The 14520-nt window shown below is 35.9% G+C and overlaps 1 protein-coding gene across 4 annotated transcripts in view; it reads right to left on the bottom strand.

Moving 5' to 3' along the window:
- COL4A3 (collagen type IV alpha 3 chain) overlaps positions 1-14520 on the bottom strand; it is a 79249-nt gene that overhangs the window by 45048 nt on the left and 19681 nt on the right. For all 4 annotated transcript variants that reach the window (XM_025153679.3, XM_025153680.3, XM_015276989.4 and 1 more), the window contains 2 exons: positions 3032-3088; positions 227-316 (listed from right to left, as the gene is read on the bottom strand). Coding sequence is in view for 2 of the 4 variants with exons in the window: in XM_015276989.4 (XP_015132475.2) it covers positions 227-316; positions 3032-3088 (147 nt within the window). In the remaining 2 variants the exon portion in view is untranslated. The remainder of the gene's footprint in view (positions 1-226; positions 317-3031; positions 3089-14520) is intronic.

The raw sequence follows: 14520 nt of genomic DNA, 5'->3' as shown, positions 1-14520 counted from the left end.
TATATTCATATCACCTACTTCCAGTCATTCAAAAATGAACGTTGCAGCTTCTGACCACATAACATCAATCACTAAATGGGAGATTCCTAAACACATGGTTCTGGTGTTGGTTTTTTGTTTTGTTGTTGTTGTTTCTGTTCTTTTAAAAATAATTCTTTATCCAGGCATATCTTACTTCCACAGTCAAGCACAAATTTAGTGTCTTTCTCTCACCACTGAAACCTACCTTTGGTCCCTGTGGTCCTGGAGGCCCTTCTGGACCTGGAAAGCCTCTATGACCAGGTGGTCCTGGAACACCAGGGAAGCCTTTTTCACCCTGTAAATGTTAAGAAGTCTTGAAAATATTGCTGATTTCTCTTTTTGATAACTAATTTGTAAGACATTCATTATTTTCAGTACCTCTGAACTTCTACATCTGTGTCTACTACTGTGGCAGACAGATTACCCTTGCCCATGTTGACCTGGGTTCTGTCTAGCCTATGTAATATCACTAAAGGAACATGCCAATTATGAAGATATCAGAAGACATGAGTACTCAAGTTTTCACATAGTACAGAATTTAACTGGCAGCATGAAAAGTTTAGGAAAGTAGTTGGTACATATTTCTTGTTAATATTTCTTTAACATGTTTAGCCTCAACAAGAAACACAGATTTGAAATCATCATAGCACTCCTAATTTCTGATTGGCAAACATAATGACTGCTGTTATACAGCAAGGCCAGTCCCAAATCATCAATACTTTTCTTCATGCAAGCCACAGGAAGAAACAGTAAAAGTGAAAATGTAGTAAAACTGTTTAGATAGAATAAAAATAAGTTACAGCACTTTAACATTTCACTGTGTCTCAAAGATTAAGCCATCCAATTATATTTTCATGTCTTTTTTTAAAGGTTAAGTCCAAATAACCAAACCATGTGAAGGAAATGCAGAAGATTAAAGGTAGCCAAATAGAATAAGGGAGGTAAACTTACAGCAGGAAGGGCACTCTCAGTTTTTTAGTTGAATATAACAAACATGCAAGTTTTATCCTGCTTAAAATAAAGTACTTCAGGCCTAGGGGCTTATAGAAAATATTTAACTCTTTAGATAAAAGCAGTTTAGCATGATCCCTTTTACTTCTTCTACCCATTCTATGATTACAAGACTTCACTGGAGAGTTAATTATTCAGGGCTGTTTATATCACAGTGTGAGATGGAAGAGAGAGGATGGGGTTATCAATTCCTCTGGAGTCTATTTTCCTAATGTGTTATCAGAGGGAACTTACACTCAAAAAAAGCATTTGCAATTCTGCTGTGCATAAGTTATCTTACTGATATCCTAGTATTCAGTGTACAAGGCTCCAAAAAAAGTCTTGAGGAGCTGAAAATACCTTGGATTGCCCCTCCACCAATTCTCACCCCTCAAAACCTCACAATCTCACCAGATTTTAAATATCATCTAAATTTTAATGTATATATATATAAACACAGAAAATAATCCCAGAATATTTAATCAAAAATAAAGGATGAAGATGGCATTAGAAAGTGTCTATGAGATCCGTATCACAAACCAGCACAGCTTTTTATAACAAATCCTTTTTTTCAGCCAGTGCCATTCCAAGAAGGCAAAAAGGAAATGTACCAAGATGTACCACTAGAGGGTGTGCGGTACTATCCCATAGAAAACGAAAGTAATTCTGAAACTACTGAACATACAACACATTCACTGCAGCGAGCTGTGGGGTGCACATCAGCTGCACAGAGGAAATGTGTTCGTCTGACCACTTCACTCATCTCCATTCTGCACCTGCAGTTTTACCCACACTTTCTTCTTGACAGATCAAAAATAGCAAGATTTTCACACTGTTCAACATTAAGAAATTCTCCAATCTGAAAAACGTACCAATGAATGTAAATTGTCCTCACTTTTCAATGCTACCTAAAAACTACAGCAGTGTTACCTACTTAATTGCTCAGTAGAATTAAAAGAGAACTGATGAAGAAAAGTTGTGGGTGTTCACTCATCAGTATTTCTCTTTTAGCAGGCAGCTTATTTTTTTTCTTACTTTTCACATTTTTAATATGAGAGAACTTTCCTCCACCACCAAAACTAAACTTCCTAAAGGCAAGAATAGCAGTGGTGCAATATGACATACTTCATACATAATTACAGAAGAGAAGTCAGGAGTAATTCTTTACCAACCAGATGTATTGAACAGTGGGATGATCACAACCCTAAGTCTACACTGACATCATGGAGTGTACACATCTGAAACCTACTGTTAAGATTTAGTACAGCAAACACTGTGTCCCACAGTTATCCTGAACTATAACCATGACTTCTCTAATAATGCCCCTTTCATTGTGAATCAGTTGTTGTTCAAACTACAGAAAGAGTTTGAAAGAATTTTTGGCATTTGTGTAATTCAGGTTTGTCTAAAAGCCACACTGAGCCTCTGCCAAGCAACTATTGGCAACAGGCAGAGTTGCAGTTCTGTTGCTTTTGATAGAGTTGACACTGCTCTCCTGCTACTGACAAGGTGTTTGTGACCAGGACCCAGAAACTCATCTCGGTCTGCAGATTTCTGTTTGATACCAGTGCATATATCCTTCCCTTCAGGAACTGGAAAAGGTGAGGTCAGTGGTGGCTGTAGGTAGGCGAGGTCCAGAGGTGGAAAAAGAGTACAACGAACACAATGCTATTATGAAATTTGCAACAGGAGAACTGATGCTGCCAGGATAGTGAGAACTGAAAGCATTTGCTAGGAGTTTATAAAAGGAACCTAACCAAACACCACACAAAACTGTAAACAAGTATTAGTTAATTAATTAATAGAATTTGATTAATAAATATATTTGAAATTCTTAATCAGTGTCCAGAGTTATTTTAACCTTTTTTTTGGTGAGATAATGTATTGCCTTTACAATTCACCATAGACCTCACTGACAGAATACCAGCACAAAATAAATGCACTCACTGTATCAACTCAACTAATGCATTAATAATTTTCCACTATAAACTAATCCTAGGAAATTTATATTTGCTCTTACCTTATTGCCTTTCACGCTATCACAGAAGCAGGGGCTTTTACCTTTGCAGATGCAGTTCTGGAAAAAAAAAAAGACAAATTCTATAATAAAATTATTTTCCTCATTGTGTTTCTTGGTGAAGGATAAATGAGAACTGTTTTTTGTTTGTTTGTTTGTTTCTTAGTTTGTTTTTAAAATAACAACTTAAAAAAAGGTTCATGAAGAGTGGCAATTCTTAACAGAGAAAATAGCTCATCATTGCTCAGTGCAGTGTTTTGAGACAGGTAAGATTGCTGCTTCCCTTTAAAAGTTAGGGTGAAGGCCAAGAAGCCGTGCTTGACACCATCCAAACTATTAACACCAATACGAAGTCTAAAATTCAAGAGTTTGGGGCCACAGCACTAAACACTGGTGATTCATTTTAAAATTTATAATAAGCAAGTGAAAAAAAAAATTCAGTAAGAAACTTGATAGAAAGTATAACTACATCAGCTAGCTCATGTACTCAGTTTGAGCAGTGAGCTCAAGCAGAGCTGCAAAACACATCTGAGATCCCCTGGGGAGTATGAGAAATGTTAACCTCCCTATGCCCTGTTCCTGCTACAGCCATCATGCAGCCAGGACCCGAGCTAGCCTAGCCCAGCTGCGATGACTCTGCAAAAGACTTCTTGATGTTCAGGTAGACATATCCTATCTCAATGCAGTAAAATAATGTAAATTTTTAAAAACATTGTTATTGAAGCTATGTATCTCATATAGATGTGGAGTACACTGTATTTATTGCCTTTCTTTGTATACTTGAACTCTTCCCTTTGCTTTTTGAAGCTTTTGCTGAATGACTTTTTCAATTGTATCCCTACAGAAAGAAGGTTATTATATATATATACTTAGCACAATTACTTATACTATGGTACAGTTCCAAACAATAGGAAAGTAACAAATATCTTATATCAGTTTTAACAGTATGTTTACAAGTTGCATAAAATTCAGAAGAAATTGAATAACTGTATTTTTAATGGGATTAAAGCCTTTAAGATAGTATGGTATAAAATTTCTATTTAAATCTTGAAGATAGAATTAATTAACCCCTACAGATGGTCATCATACAACAGCAGCATTGTTCCAAATTTATAACTTTTCCAGTGAAGTTCACAAAAAAAAAAAAAAAAAAAGAAAGAAAGAAAAAAGAAAGAAACGAAAGATACAGAAGAGAAAAATGTTGTCCATGACATTTTAAAAGGATGGTGCCAGATTGTCATTAAATTTGAATCTATCTGTAGCAACATTCAGGTAAAATATTTTGCAGAACTGAAAAGTATATTCTCTTCCCACATGATAGATCATTTTTTTCTATTTTTATCATGCCAAACTGTGGTGTTTGGTATCAGCTATCTATCTTAATTTCCTATACAGCTGATGGTGTCTGTGTCTTTCTACTGACTATACATGGGAACTTGACAACTGGTTTCAAACAACTCATTCCATCTTTTTAGGTGCCTCTGTCAGGACAGAAGGAAGATGCTGCAGGCATCTGCTGCTCTCCATGAACTAGAGAAGTGCTGATGTAAGCTGTCTGTCTTTCAGGTGGCTGAGGTTAAGAGAAATAGCTCCATCCAGTAATTTATAAACAGAGGCAATGTGTATTCCTCAAATGAGCATCTATTTACAAAATAAAACATAGATTAGAATCCATCAGCCATAAAAAGCAAATTCTGCATGAAGTGATTATGTTAATATGTATTCTATAGACAGAATAATAGGTGATAATATGATGTTTCTGGGTAGATTTTAGTGTTTTGAACATTAAATACTTAATTCTCTGGCACATTTAACAAAAGCTCTTCTCCAGATCTGACAAGTAGAGCGTATGTTGTACTGCATCAGAAATTTGGAGAACAAAGTCATCATCCCTGCCTATAGCAGGGGGGTTGGAAGTAGATGATCTTAGAAGTCCCTTTCAACTCAAACCATTCAATGATTCTATGTAAAACAGAAGCCGTGTGACTGTGCTACTTTTTATATTATTTTAATCAGTATGATTAAATGACCAGAGAACAAGAATAAACAGTAGTTCAGATTTAACAACAAAGAGTACTCTGATTTCTTCTAGGTGGGTTCTATCAGTTTGCCACTGGGTAATCTAAATACACCACTTAAGTTATATGACAGGTATCTTAAGCCTTTAAGTATAAATATACAAGTATAGTGTGACTGACATCTCAAAATGAACTGAAAATAGTCTATATGACAATAAGTATTCTTGTTTCCTATCCAGTATCAGAGCCTTCCAACACCAATATTTATTTTCTTCAAAATAGTACATCCTACTGACACATTTTTGGTACATGTCTGATAAGCAGTATGAAACTGGAATCCGATTAGTGTTCAGCTTACAAAGGAAAGATGTAAACATACAGTGTGCAATAGACGCAGTTCTCCATTGCAGGTCCCTCACTTTACTGCTGTATGGAGCTGGTGAGTGACTCAAACTACCACATTCTTAAGGCTTGCATATGCAAGTTGTAAATTAACTGCAAAATCTATGAGACCCGATTACTCAGCAAACTCAATCGCTAAAGCAAAGATTTAGCTTACAAGTTTAGTAGACACATCAGCCCAGGAAAGCTGATGCTTACTCAGAAAAAGTGCTTGAAGTATTCCAAATTCTCCTGATTTATTCAGTGTAACTGGGAGCATACCCTTACTGACCACACTGAGCTCTCCTGAAAAATATACATCACCTTCTATTATTGCCAGCATTGACTACTTGCTATTATACCTCTATAGACCTCAATGAAGTTGCACCATATTTCTAATCATAAAAGTAATATAAAAAGCAGGTTCACTACTGAACTTATATGCAAAATAGAGTTTTCAGGATATAGAGAAAAATAACCAAGGGAAAATATGCTTCCATAATGGATACAATCTGTGGAAACACTGGTATGTATGGGTACAGAAGAAACTTCTTCTTTTAACTTATAATCACAGATCAATCTTAAAGTTAAATGCAGGAACATGTAAAAGTTTATGATGCTACATAACTAATCAATGTTATTTAACTGTTTGAAGAGAAAGAGCCTTTCTTCTTCAAAAAGTGAGAATGCTTAGAATGTGCTTGATTTGCCATTAGCTAGCTTTCAGATCAATTTAGATCTCTTTGTGAACACATATAACTTTAAACTAAACTGAAAAGACCAAAGATGATTTTACATTACACAGACAGCTGGATAACACTAAATGTTTTGGCATATGATTTTACATAAGATTGGATTATGCCTTCTGTAAAGGAGCTGTGAACCAAAAAATCATTGCTCACTTACACCACTGATGTTGCCTGGATGTCTCCACAGCCTTGTAAGATGCCTGCAGCTTCTTTATTGAAGGATCGTAACATACCAATAGTATATAGTCAAGTTATACAATGGAGGCATTTAATATTAGATATTAAGAGATTATTTCTCACAATAACATCTTCATAAGTAGATGCATTACTGCAGCCACATGTTGGCTGCGTGTTTTTTGGTTCTGTGACTTGTAGTAATTGACTCAATTTATTTCAAACAAGTAGATAGGAAGATGGAACTAGATTCCCAATCCAAAGAACAAAGCAAAGTCCTTCTATGAACAACAAACCCAATGAAGTAAGCAGTGAGCCAAAATTTTAAAAAACAATGAACAAACAAAACAATGACAACAACAAAACACACAGAAAAACACCGTGTAGTTGAGGAATGGATGATGAGCCAATATTTGTCCTTCTATGTCATTCCATAAAGACATCAAGGATGACACAGGAGGCACAGTGCATGTTTTTCTAGACCTGGAGAAGAGTTGAGTAGGTCAGCTATAATTTAAATATATACATATACATTTAGAAAGGAAAAAAACTACAACACAAATAAGTAAACCTGCACCAAAAATAGAGATGCAGCAAAGTGTGTTGCGGTAAGATCAGGTATCACGTATTGTAAGTAGGCTTCAGATGAAGTCTCTATCAAAACCACAAAGATGAGTAATAAAGGCATTCAGATGGAAAATGAAATGAAATTAAACGTGTTCTGTAGGAATACAGTAATCCTGTTGAAGCAGGGCTTAATTTTGCATTTTGGGCCCAATTGGTCTTTAATTTCATGAGTGAACACCCCTGGTTCCAGAGGTAAGTCCTGGTTAATGCAAATGAATGATGACTGTTCAACAGGAGGAATTTTAACATGAATTAAGAGCAGTGCAAGTGACATCCTTAATTACACCAGACAGTAAAAATAGCCCAGGTGTCCTCTCTCAAGTGAGTAGTGAAGATCTCACTTTCCTTCACTGGTGGCTCTAGCAGCTGATCATGCTCATTATTAAAACTGTAGTCTGATTTTACATTTAAATTTCTTTTTCATTAGTATCTCACTTATCCTGTCATCGGGTTTTTATCTTCTAACTTCAAGGATCACAAAAGAAGAACTCCACTGAAACCACTGAAACATGAAACCAGGTTTGTTGGACAAGATCTATATATTTTTTTTTTTTGAGTGTTAGTAGTTTTTCTTTTCCTCTTTTTTATTTCCCTTTCATTTTTCATTTGCTTTCCCAACTTCTGCTCAATAACAGTATCCTGAGCTGTCTGTAATTTTGCAGGTCATCACAATAATCCTTTTCAAATAGAAGTAAATTATCTGTTAGTTTCCAGTTTTCTATATATTTTCTCTTAGATTCTAATAGTAATTAAAAATTATGTATCAGCGGGCCAACTCCTTAAAGAACCTTGATTAAGAATTTTCAAGACTGCTGACACACAGATTCCTCTTGAGCTGTCTCAGTGCAAAGCAATCACTTTACACATTCCAGCTGTGTCTATAAACCACAACTGAGCATTCAGAATAATATTGCTTAAATAGTTGATGTTCATATAATGTTTAAAACTACAAAAGGCTCATTTCTCTAATGATCTCTACCATGTGTTTTCTGTTACATCTAATAAAAGTGGATGTAAAATATTATGTTTGTATTAAGTGGGAAATTTTGCTTTAACAATTATCTGCACTACAGACTTGTGCTGGGGGATGTATGCTGCGCAGAGACGCAGCACTTTCTGAAGAGCACTATGGCACTAGGTAAAGCTTCTGGCTTGGACACAAGCATGTTTCTAACAATTTGTCCTAACCTGCCCAAGCAGACAATCTGAGAGCACAGCTGTCTAGAAAAAAGTTCTTACTGGAAAAGCTACGTAAGAAAAATCTTCTTTTCTGAGTCTAAGATGCGCTTGTATTAGGATACTTAGCTAGACTAGCGCAGTTAGTAATTCTATCTAGGCATGGTTAGTAGATACGTGACCTTGGCAGCATATTCCTCATGCTGTACAAATGTAAATCATCATGTAGCCTACAAGGTTCTGCAGAATGAAGTCTCCTCGCTCCAAAACATTGCTATCAAAACAAAATACCACTCTCACCATTGCTATCTGTATACTAAAAGTTTTTCATGCATTCTAAGCATCAAACATGAATTCATTAAAATTATCAAAGACCACGAAGAACTTTGTGTTTTTTTAGTGATTGCTGCACCAGTACAACAAAACCAAATTATTAAGACTTCAATAAGTATAGACAACGTAGAGCAGAAATAGGAGATGATGAGATGAAGGAAAATATGTCAGTTCCCTAACCCTGAAATATTGTGTAGTCACTTGTGAACAGAAAGGCAGCCAGACATTCCTACCTTAGAAGACTCCTGTTAGCAGCAATGAATGCTATCAGAATTCATAGCATTTTGCCTACCAGATGAATGCCTTGCACCTGAGAAAATTATTTTGTTTTTCAATTTCCATTACAAAGAAATAAAGCTGCAACTTTAATTAATAAACAACTCAGTAATATTTTATGCAGGGAGAGCTGACCTCAGGGGATGCTGTGGAAGACAACTGTAAAACTACAGATATTGCTGTTATTGAATAAGCTCCATTAAACACTTGTCTTGGGAACTTTGCACAGGGAATAGTTACTGAATCAATTGTCCTCCTCAGTATAATGGACCTTAGAATGCTGGGCATGTGCTGCTTCCAGTATGAGGTGCAAAAGGGAAGTCCTAAGCATTTATGATCACAGGAAAATAATGTTAATACCATTTTGCGGAAGAACTATTTTGTGTCTAATTATCAAATACACAATTTGTGATCAATGAAAATCCAACGTGCACCTATCTGTATTTGATAAGAACTTATTTACTTTCTGTTCTTAATTTAAAGCTGTCTGGAATTGTTTTGAGAAGCATCTGTTCTTTTATGTAATACAAAGATATGTTCATAAATGCATTTGCAAACCAACTGAAAACTTATGTTAAAACATTGATATGGATAAACAGAAGAAGCTGCTCTAAATTAACAATTAGACAACTTTCTATGATATTATGGGTGTATGTGTATGAAAAGTCTTTTCACTTCAGAATTTTTAAACAGTTTTGAAAACCAAATCACTTTTAAAACTGAAAAAAGTGTTGCATAAGAAATTTGCTTAATGACAGTTTTATACAGTTGGCCAAATATCTTCATTATAAGTATTCATATTTATCACAAGAAACAAGCCAACAACAAAAGCTTTACACAGAACAGTAAGTTGGATACAAAATTTTCATTACATTTCTGGTACCTTTTGCCAGTGTTTAAGTGGGGTAAATTATGTGTTTGAAAATAAATCACTTAAAACACCTGTAATTTTTCTACTATACTTACGTATTCAGTGTAAAACCAGTAAAATGTTGTCATTTAGAAGAAAAGCACCACTGAGTTTTTACCAGTCGAAATTTGTGAGCTCAGTGATGACCGCTGAGGCCTGTGTTGCAGAAGCTGCCTCAATTACCCAACTGTCTCTGTAACATTTTGGGTGCAGTTGAAGCTCCCGAATGAATCTATGGTGGGTTGATTTTTTTTTTCCTCTGTTGCTTTTGTTCTATGGAGAGGACACAAAATTATTCCCTCTTTAAATAGAAAGAATCACGGTTTTCTTTTTCTGTTAGAACACGGGAATTTCTGATACTTCCAGTGACCAATATCTTACTTCACTTCCCTAGAGTGTGATGAGGCCTATCAGAAACTGGAGCTAACTGTTCATACTATACTCAAACTGGTAAAACCTTCCCAGGCAGTCCCATAAATGCCATCCCTGTGCTTTGTTGTTTTGTGTTGTTTTTTTTTTTCTTCTCCTGATCTTGAATGAAACAAAGGGACAACACAAACATTCTTCCTTTCCATGGGGAAAAAAAGATTAGGCAACTCAAGTCACAGAAATTTCTGCGTAGCAAACTCTTAAGGGTGTTTAATAGCTTATTCATCCGTGCTCCTCCTTCCTAAGAGAGGGACATCTTAAACAAGTAATCTAATAAATAATTCAGATAATTTAACTAGCTATTTTTTGCTATCCTACCTTAATATGATCAGTGTTATATCACACACTGTACTTCTTCCCAGCTGTTCAGTGTGGGAATGGTATTCTCCATAAATGTTGTCTCCTCAGGCCTGTATACTTGTATATTCATAGAATTCCTGGTGTGCATCTTCTGTTAAGTGGTGCAAATAGCTATGAAAGCAACAGTGGCTTGCTCACAGAAAGCTCTGCACATGCTTTGGTTTTTCCTTTTTGAAAGGCTTTGTGATTTCACAGATTTAAAAAAAAAAAAAAAAAAAAAAAAAACAAGAAAGGTTGCTTTTTCTTGCAGCTTCCTCCAAAACAGATTGTGGAAAAAATGCAGCTTAAAGCCCCAATTAAAAAGCCTTCACTGAACCAAGCCAAATGGAACACCTCTAAACGTATGAGTCTTGTATCCTACCACAAATCTGCTAAGTTAAAATAGAAGACAAGCAAAGAAAATAAACCTAAGAATGCCTGGTGTAGCAAAATAGAAACTTTTCTGTGCACAAGAGAGGCAGGGCCTGTAAACGGTTAAGAAGAAAAAAGCCTTTTTGTATTTCACCTTCCTCCTAGGCTCCTGTAATCCATGCCAACACACTGAGCCTTCTACTGTTACTTTGTTAGGCAGCAGGGTGAGAATGTGACAGTAAAACAGATGACCGGACATCCCATACTAGCTGCCCTTAATAGCGAAGTATTTTGTTTCACAGACCTGTTATGATAAACCAGCTCTAGGTATTGCTGAAGAGATCACTAGCAAAGACCTCAAAATAAAATGCTGTTACTTCTATAAGAAACATAAAACAATGAAGAACGAACCAGTGTTTACCTGCTTGCTTTGAGCATTTTAATGTTCACTCAGCAATATAACTTGAATTATACAGTTTTGCTTGAATGTGTATTTACTTTGCAGATTTGTTAGAAAAAGCAACACAGTATGTGTTAGCAGTTCATGTTTTGCAAGTGTTTTACAAGGAACCCCTAATGAGTTTCAGCATCTTTCAACTGTGTGCTGCAGCATATAGCTCTAAACAGAACACTTAACTTTTCTTGGCCATCAGAGCAAACTTGCATGTGGTGTAAGGGAGCGGAACTCCACCAGTTTTGATGCACTAACATGAAGGCAACTGTGCCAACTTATGCTAATTCTGATCATGGCCCAGTGAGAAAAAACAGCTCAGCAGCACTCTGACGCTGGCCTGTTTCTCTATGGAGATGATGGCTGCGTAACAACTAATTATAGAGGCAATCAGGATCAGGATAGTCTAGTATAAATTAGGCCCAATTATCGAAGTAACACCCCCAGTGACTTCAGACTTGGGATCATATGAACCAAATCAAAGAGAGCACTTCACAAAAAACTTGTTTTTCTAACATGATCAGTGAACTCTCTTTTGTATATTCAGGTGCATGTCTTCCCTTCTCAGCTGCTCCATGCAACAGAGAGCCTGGGTGCTTCCAAAGGAGGTGGAAAAGGAACATTCTCACTGTGACACTGCTTTGTCTTTCTAGAGTTTTGATCCTTGGCTACACAAAGCCAGTCAGCCTACATCCCATTCTTAGCAGGCTTAGAGATGCTCATGTCTGAGCTAGAACATTGTATTGTTCACTCCCAGAGCCATATATTAAGATCTATTTGTAATAGCAATATAGTTTGCATATAAATAGGAAACGAGTCAAACAAACAGATAAAAAATATTGCAAGAAGAAAAAAAGCTTACAAATATTTGCCTGTGAATTCTACCCATGGAAAAGAGAAATTCATTGTGGAATATACATGCTTGTGCCTGGTCACAGGTTGTAAACAAAAGCAAGAAACAGGATGGAAAAAAGATCTTCTCAAGCTCTGTAGTCACTGAATTTGTTATCTCCCCTCCTTTGCACTGATGGAAAAAAAATGCAAAGAATAATGATTGCTTTAAGTACAGAATACAGAATTCTTGACTTCATCCTGTGAGCTAATACAATAATCGTGTTACAATAAAAATCCAGAAGCACAGGTAATGTGAGGTGATGAGCATCTTACAACCAAGTAATCTTGTCCAAGTAAAAGCCTTCTTTTCTCCTGAACAACATGGTCTTATCATAAAAATGAATGATGCCACTAAGAAGCAGCATTGATTCAGAAATAATGAACTTGACCAATGTATTTTTCTTATCAGTGTCATTTGTTACAGCAAATTTCAGGGAACACTGTTTAGATGCACGTTTCATTTCAAGACATTCATCACACTAAACCATGAAAGAAGAGCATGAATGGTATCAAAAGAGAGAATTGGATTAGACACTTCTATCAAGATAGTACCAGCTTCAGCTGCTGTTAAAAAAAGCAGGGAAACAGTAGAAAATAAAATCTCTATTTTTTCAGAGAGAAATAAAATATATTTGAGGAATTAGAAAGATCTTGCCCCCCGAGTAAAAAAGAAAAAAAAAAAAAAGGATTTTTTTTCTCTCCTATTATTCTAAAGTATTTATAAGAACAGTGGGAAAATATGAAGGATTATAACATCAATATTTGGAGTGGAGGAATACATTAAATAAGCTGAAAGCCTTTGACATGGGAAGATGCTACTTCTGCTGAGTTTTCAGAAGATATGATTAGAGCATGCCAGTGGCCAGGAATGCAGATAATAATACTCCCTACTATGTGCCAGAAAATTCAAGCTGCTAAGGACAGAGAAGTAATGACTGTGAAGACCGAAATTTGCCATATAAACATCAGCAGGCACAAATTAATAATTTTATTTCTTGTATTTGGGAATAAATTACTTATTGAGTTATTAAAAAACACACACTAAAAATGTGCCTATATTAAAACATCTTACAACATATGCATGCAGCAAAAATAATGATTACTTGTCAAATATCAATTTATTTTTGTATGAAAGTGTAGCACAATTTTAAAACATAAACACTATTTCTTTGTAATGGGCACTCCATTCCAGATGCAGTGGTTTATTCAGTCATTTACTATAATAAATCACTTCATGCCAGTTAACATCAGCCACAAACTAGGATGTCAAATGAAACCGCTTGTTTTAAAGCTGTAATTTCCTCCGTCATCTAGAAAAAAATATTAGAACAGAATTTTCCCTCTGAAAATATCAGCATTTTCATACCAATAAACCCAACCCAGAAACTGTGACATCTGAATCTTAAACTGACCTTGGTTATCTGTTGTAAATCTAGTTTTAACTGATCTCAGACATCTGAAATCTCCTGAATGGTCAGAGCATCACTGAATCGGTACCTTGCGGTCAAGCTCTGCTTAAACAGCAAAACTTTGGTAGAAAACCTTGAAGTGCAGACACTTCTTACCATCCCACATCCAGCCCTTAAGACAGAAGTGTAAACAAGGATCTGGTTATGACAGTGTTCCAGAAAGCTGGGTACTTCATGATTTACCCTTGACAAAAAGGCTGAAAGACTGGCAAATATTCCAGAATCCTATCGTGCTTGCTAGAAAGTGAAGTGCTTTACTGAGAAATATGCGGTCTCTTGTCAGTACACCTCCTTTTCCCTTCCCTTGTAGACAAAAACCCAACGCAGATCTTTGTAGCCAGAATAAAAGCTTAGAGAAAGAGTGTGCTGTGGGAGGAGTTCCTGGTATGCAGCCTATGCTCTTACGAGCTGCATATATGATGATATTCATGTCCTAGGAGCAACTAGGGTCATGAGAGGTACCAGCAAAGGAGAATAGAATAAAAAAGAGCAAACTAGGTGAAAGACAGAAAGACGTTGCCTTCTATGAAGAACCTGAAAAAACTTTGCAAAAAATTAGTAAGTTTCTGAAATGGCAAACAGATCTAGTACCTCTGTTCTACATAAGAACCAAGAGGTATTTTAATTCCTTCATAAACAAAACAATTGGACCATTGTTAAATGACTAAACTTGTCTACGAGTTAATTACAGAGTGCCATGAAAGAACACATGATATCGAGGTGCTTGTTCTGTTTCTAGGCACCTTACCCACACTAAGTGGATGGAACAGCTGCAATATTTTAAAAAATATATCATTACTAATTACTTTGCTTTGGTTAATCTTTACAGCAGAAGAAAAATCGTCTCTATTTAGCAGCAACTGAGTAGATGATATGAATGTTTACCATAAAGGT

This window comes from Gallus gallus, chromosome 9, assembly GCF_016699485.2.
Source record: "Gallus gallus isolate bGalGal1 chromosome 9, bGalGal1.mat.broiler.GRCg7b, whole genome shotgun sequence".
In the NCBI taxonomy this organism is placed as follows: Eukaryota; Metazoa; Chordata; class Aves; order Galliformes; family Phasianidae; genus Gallus; species Gallus gallus.
The sequence above is the reverse complement of the archived record's forward strand: the minus strand, read 5'-3'. Positions and strand labels throughout refer to the sequence as shown.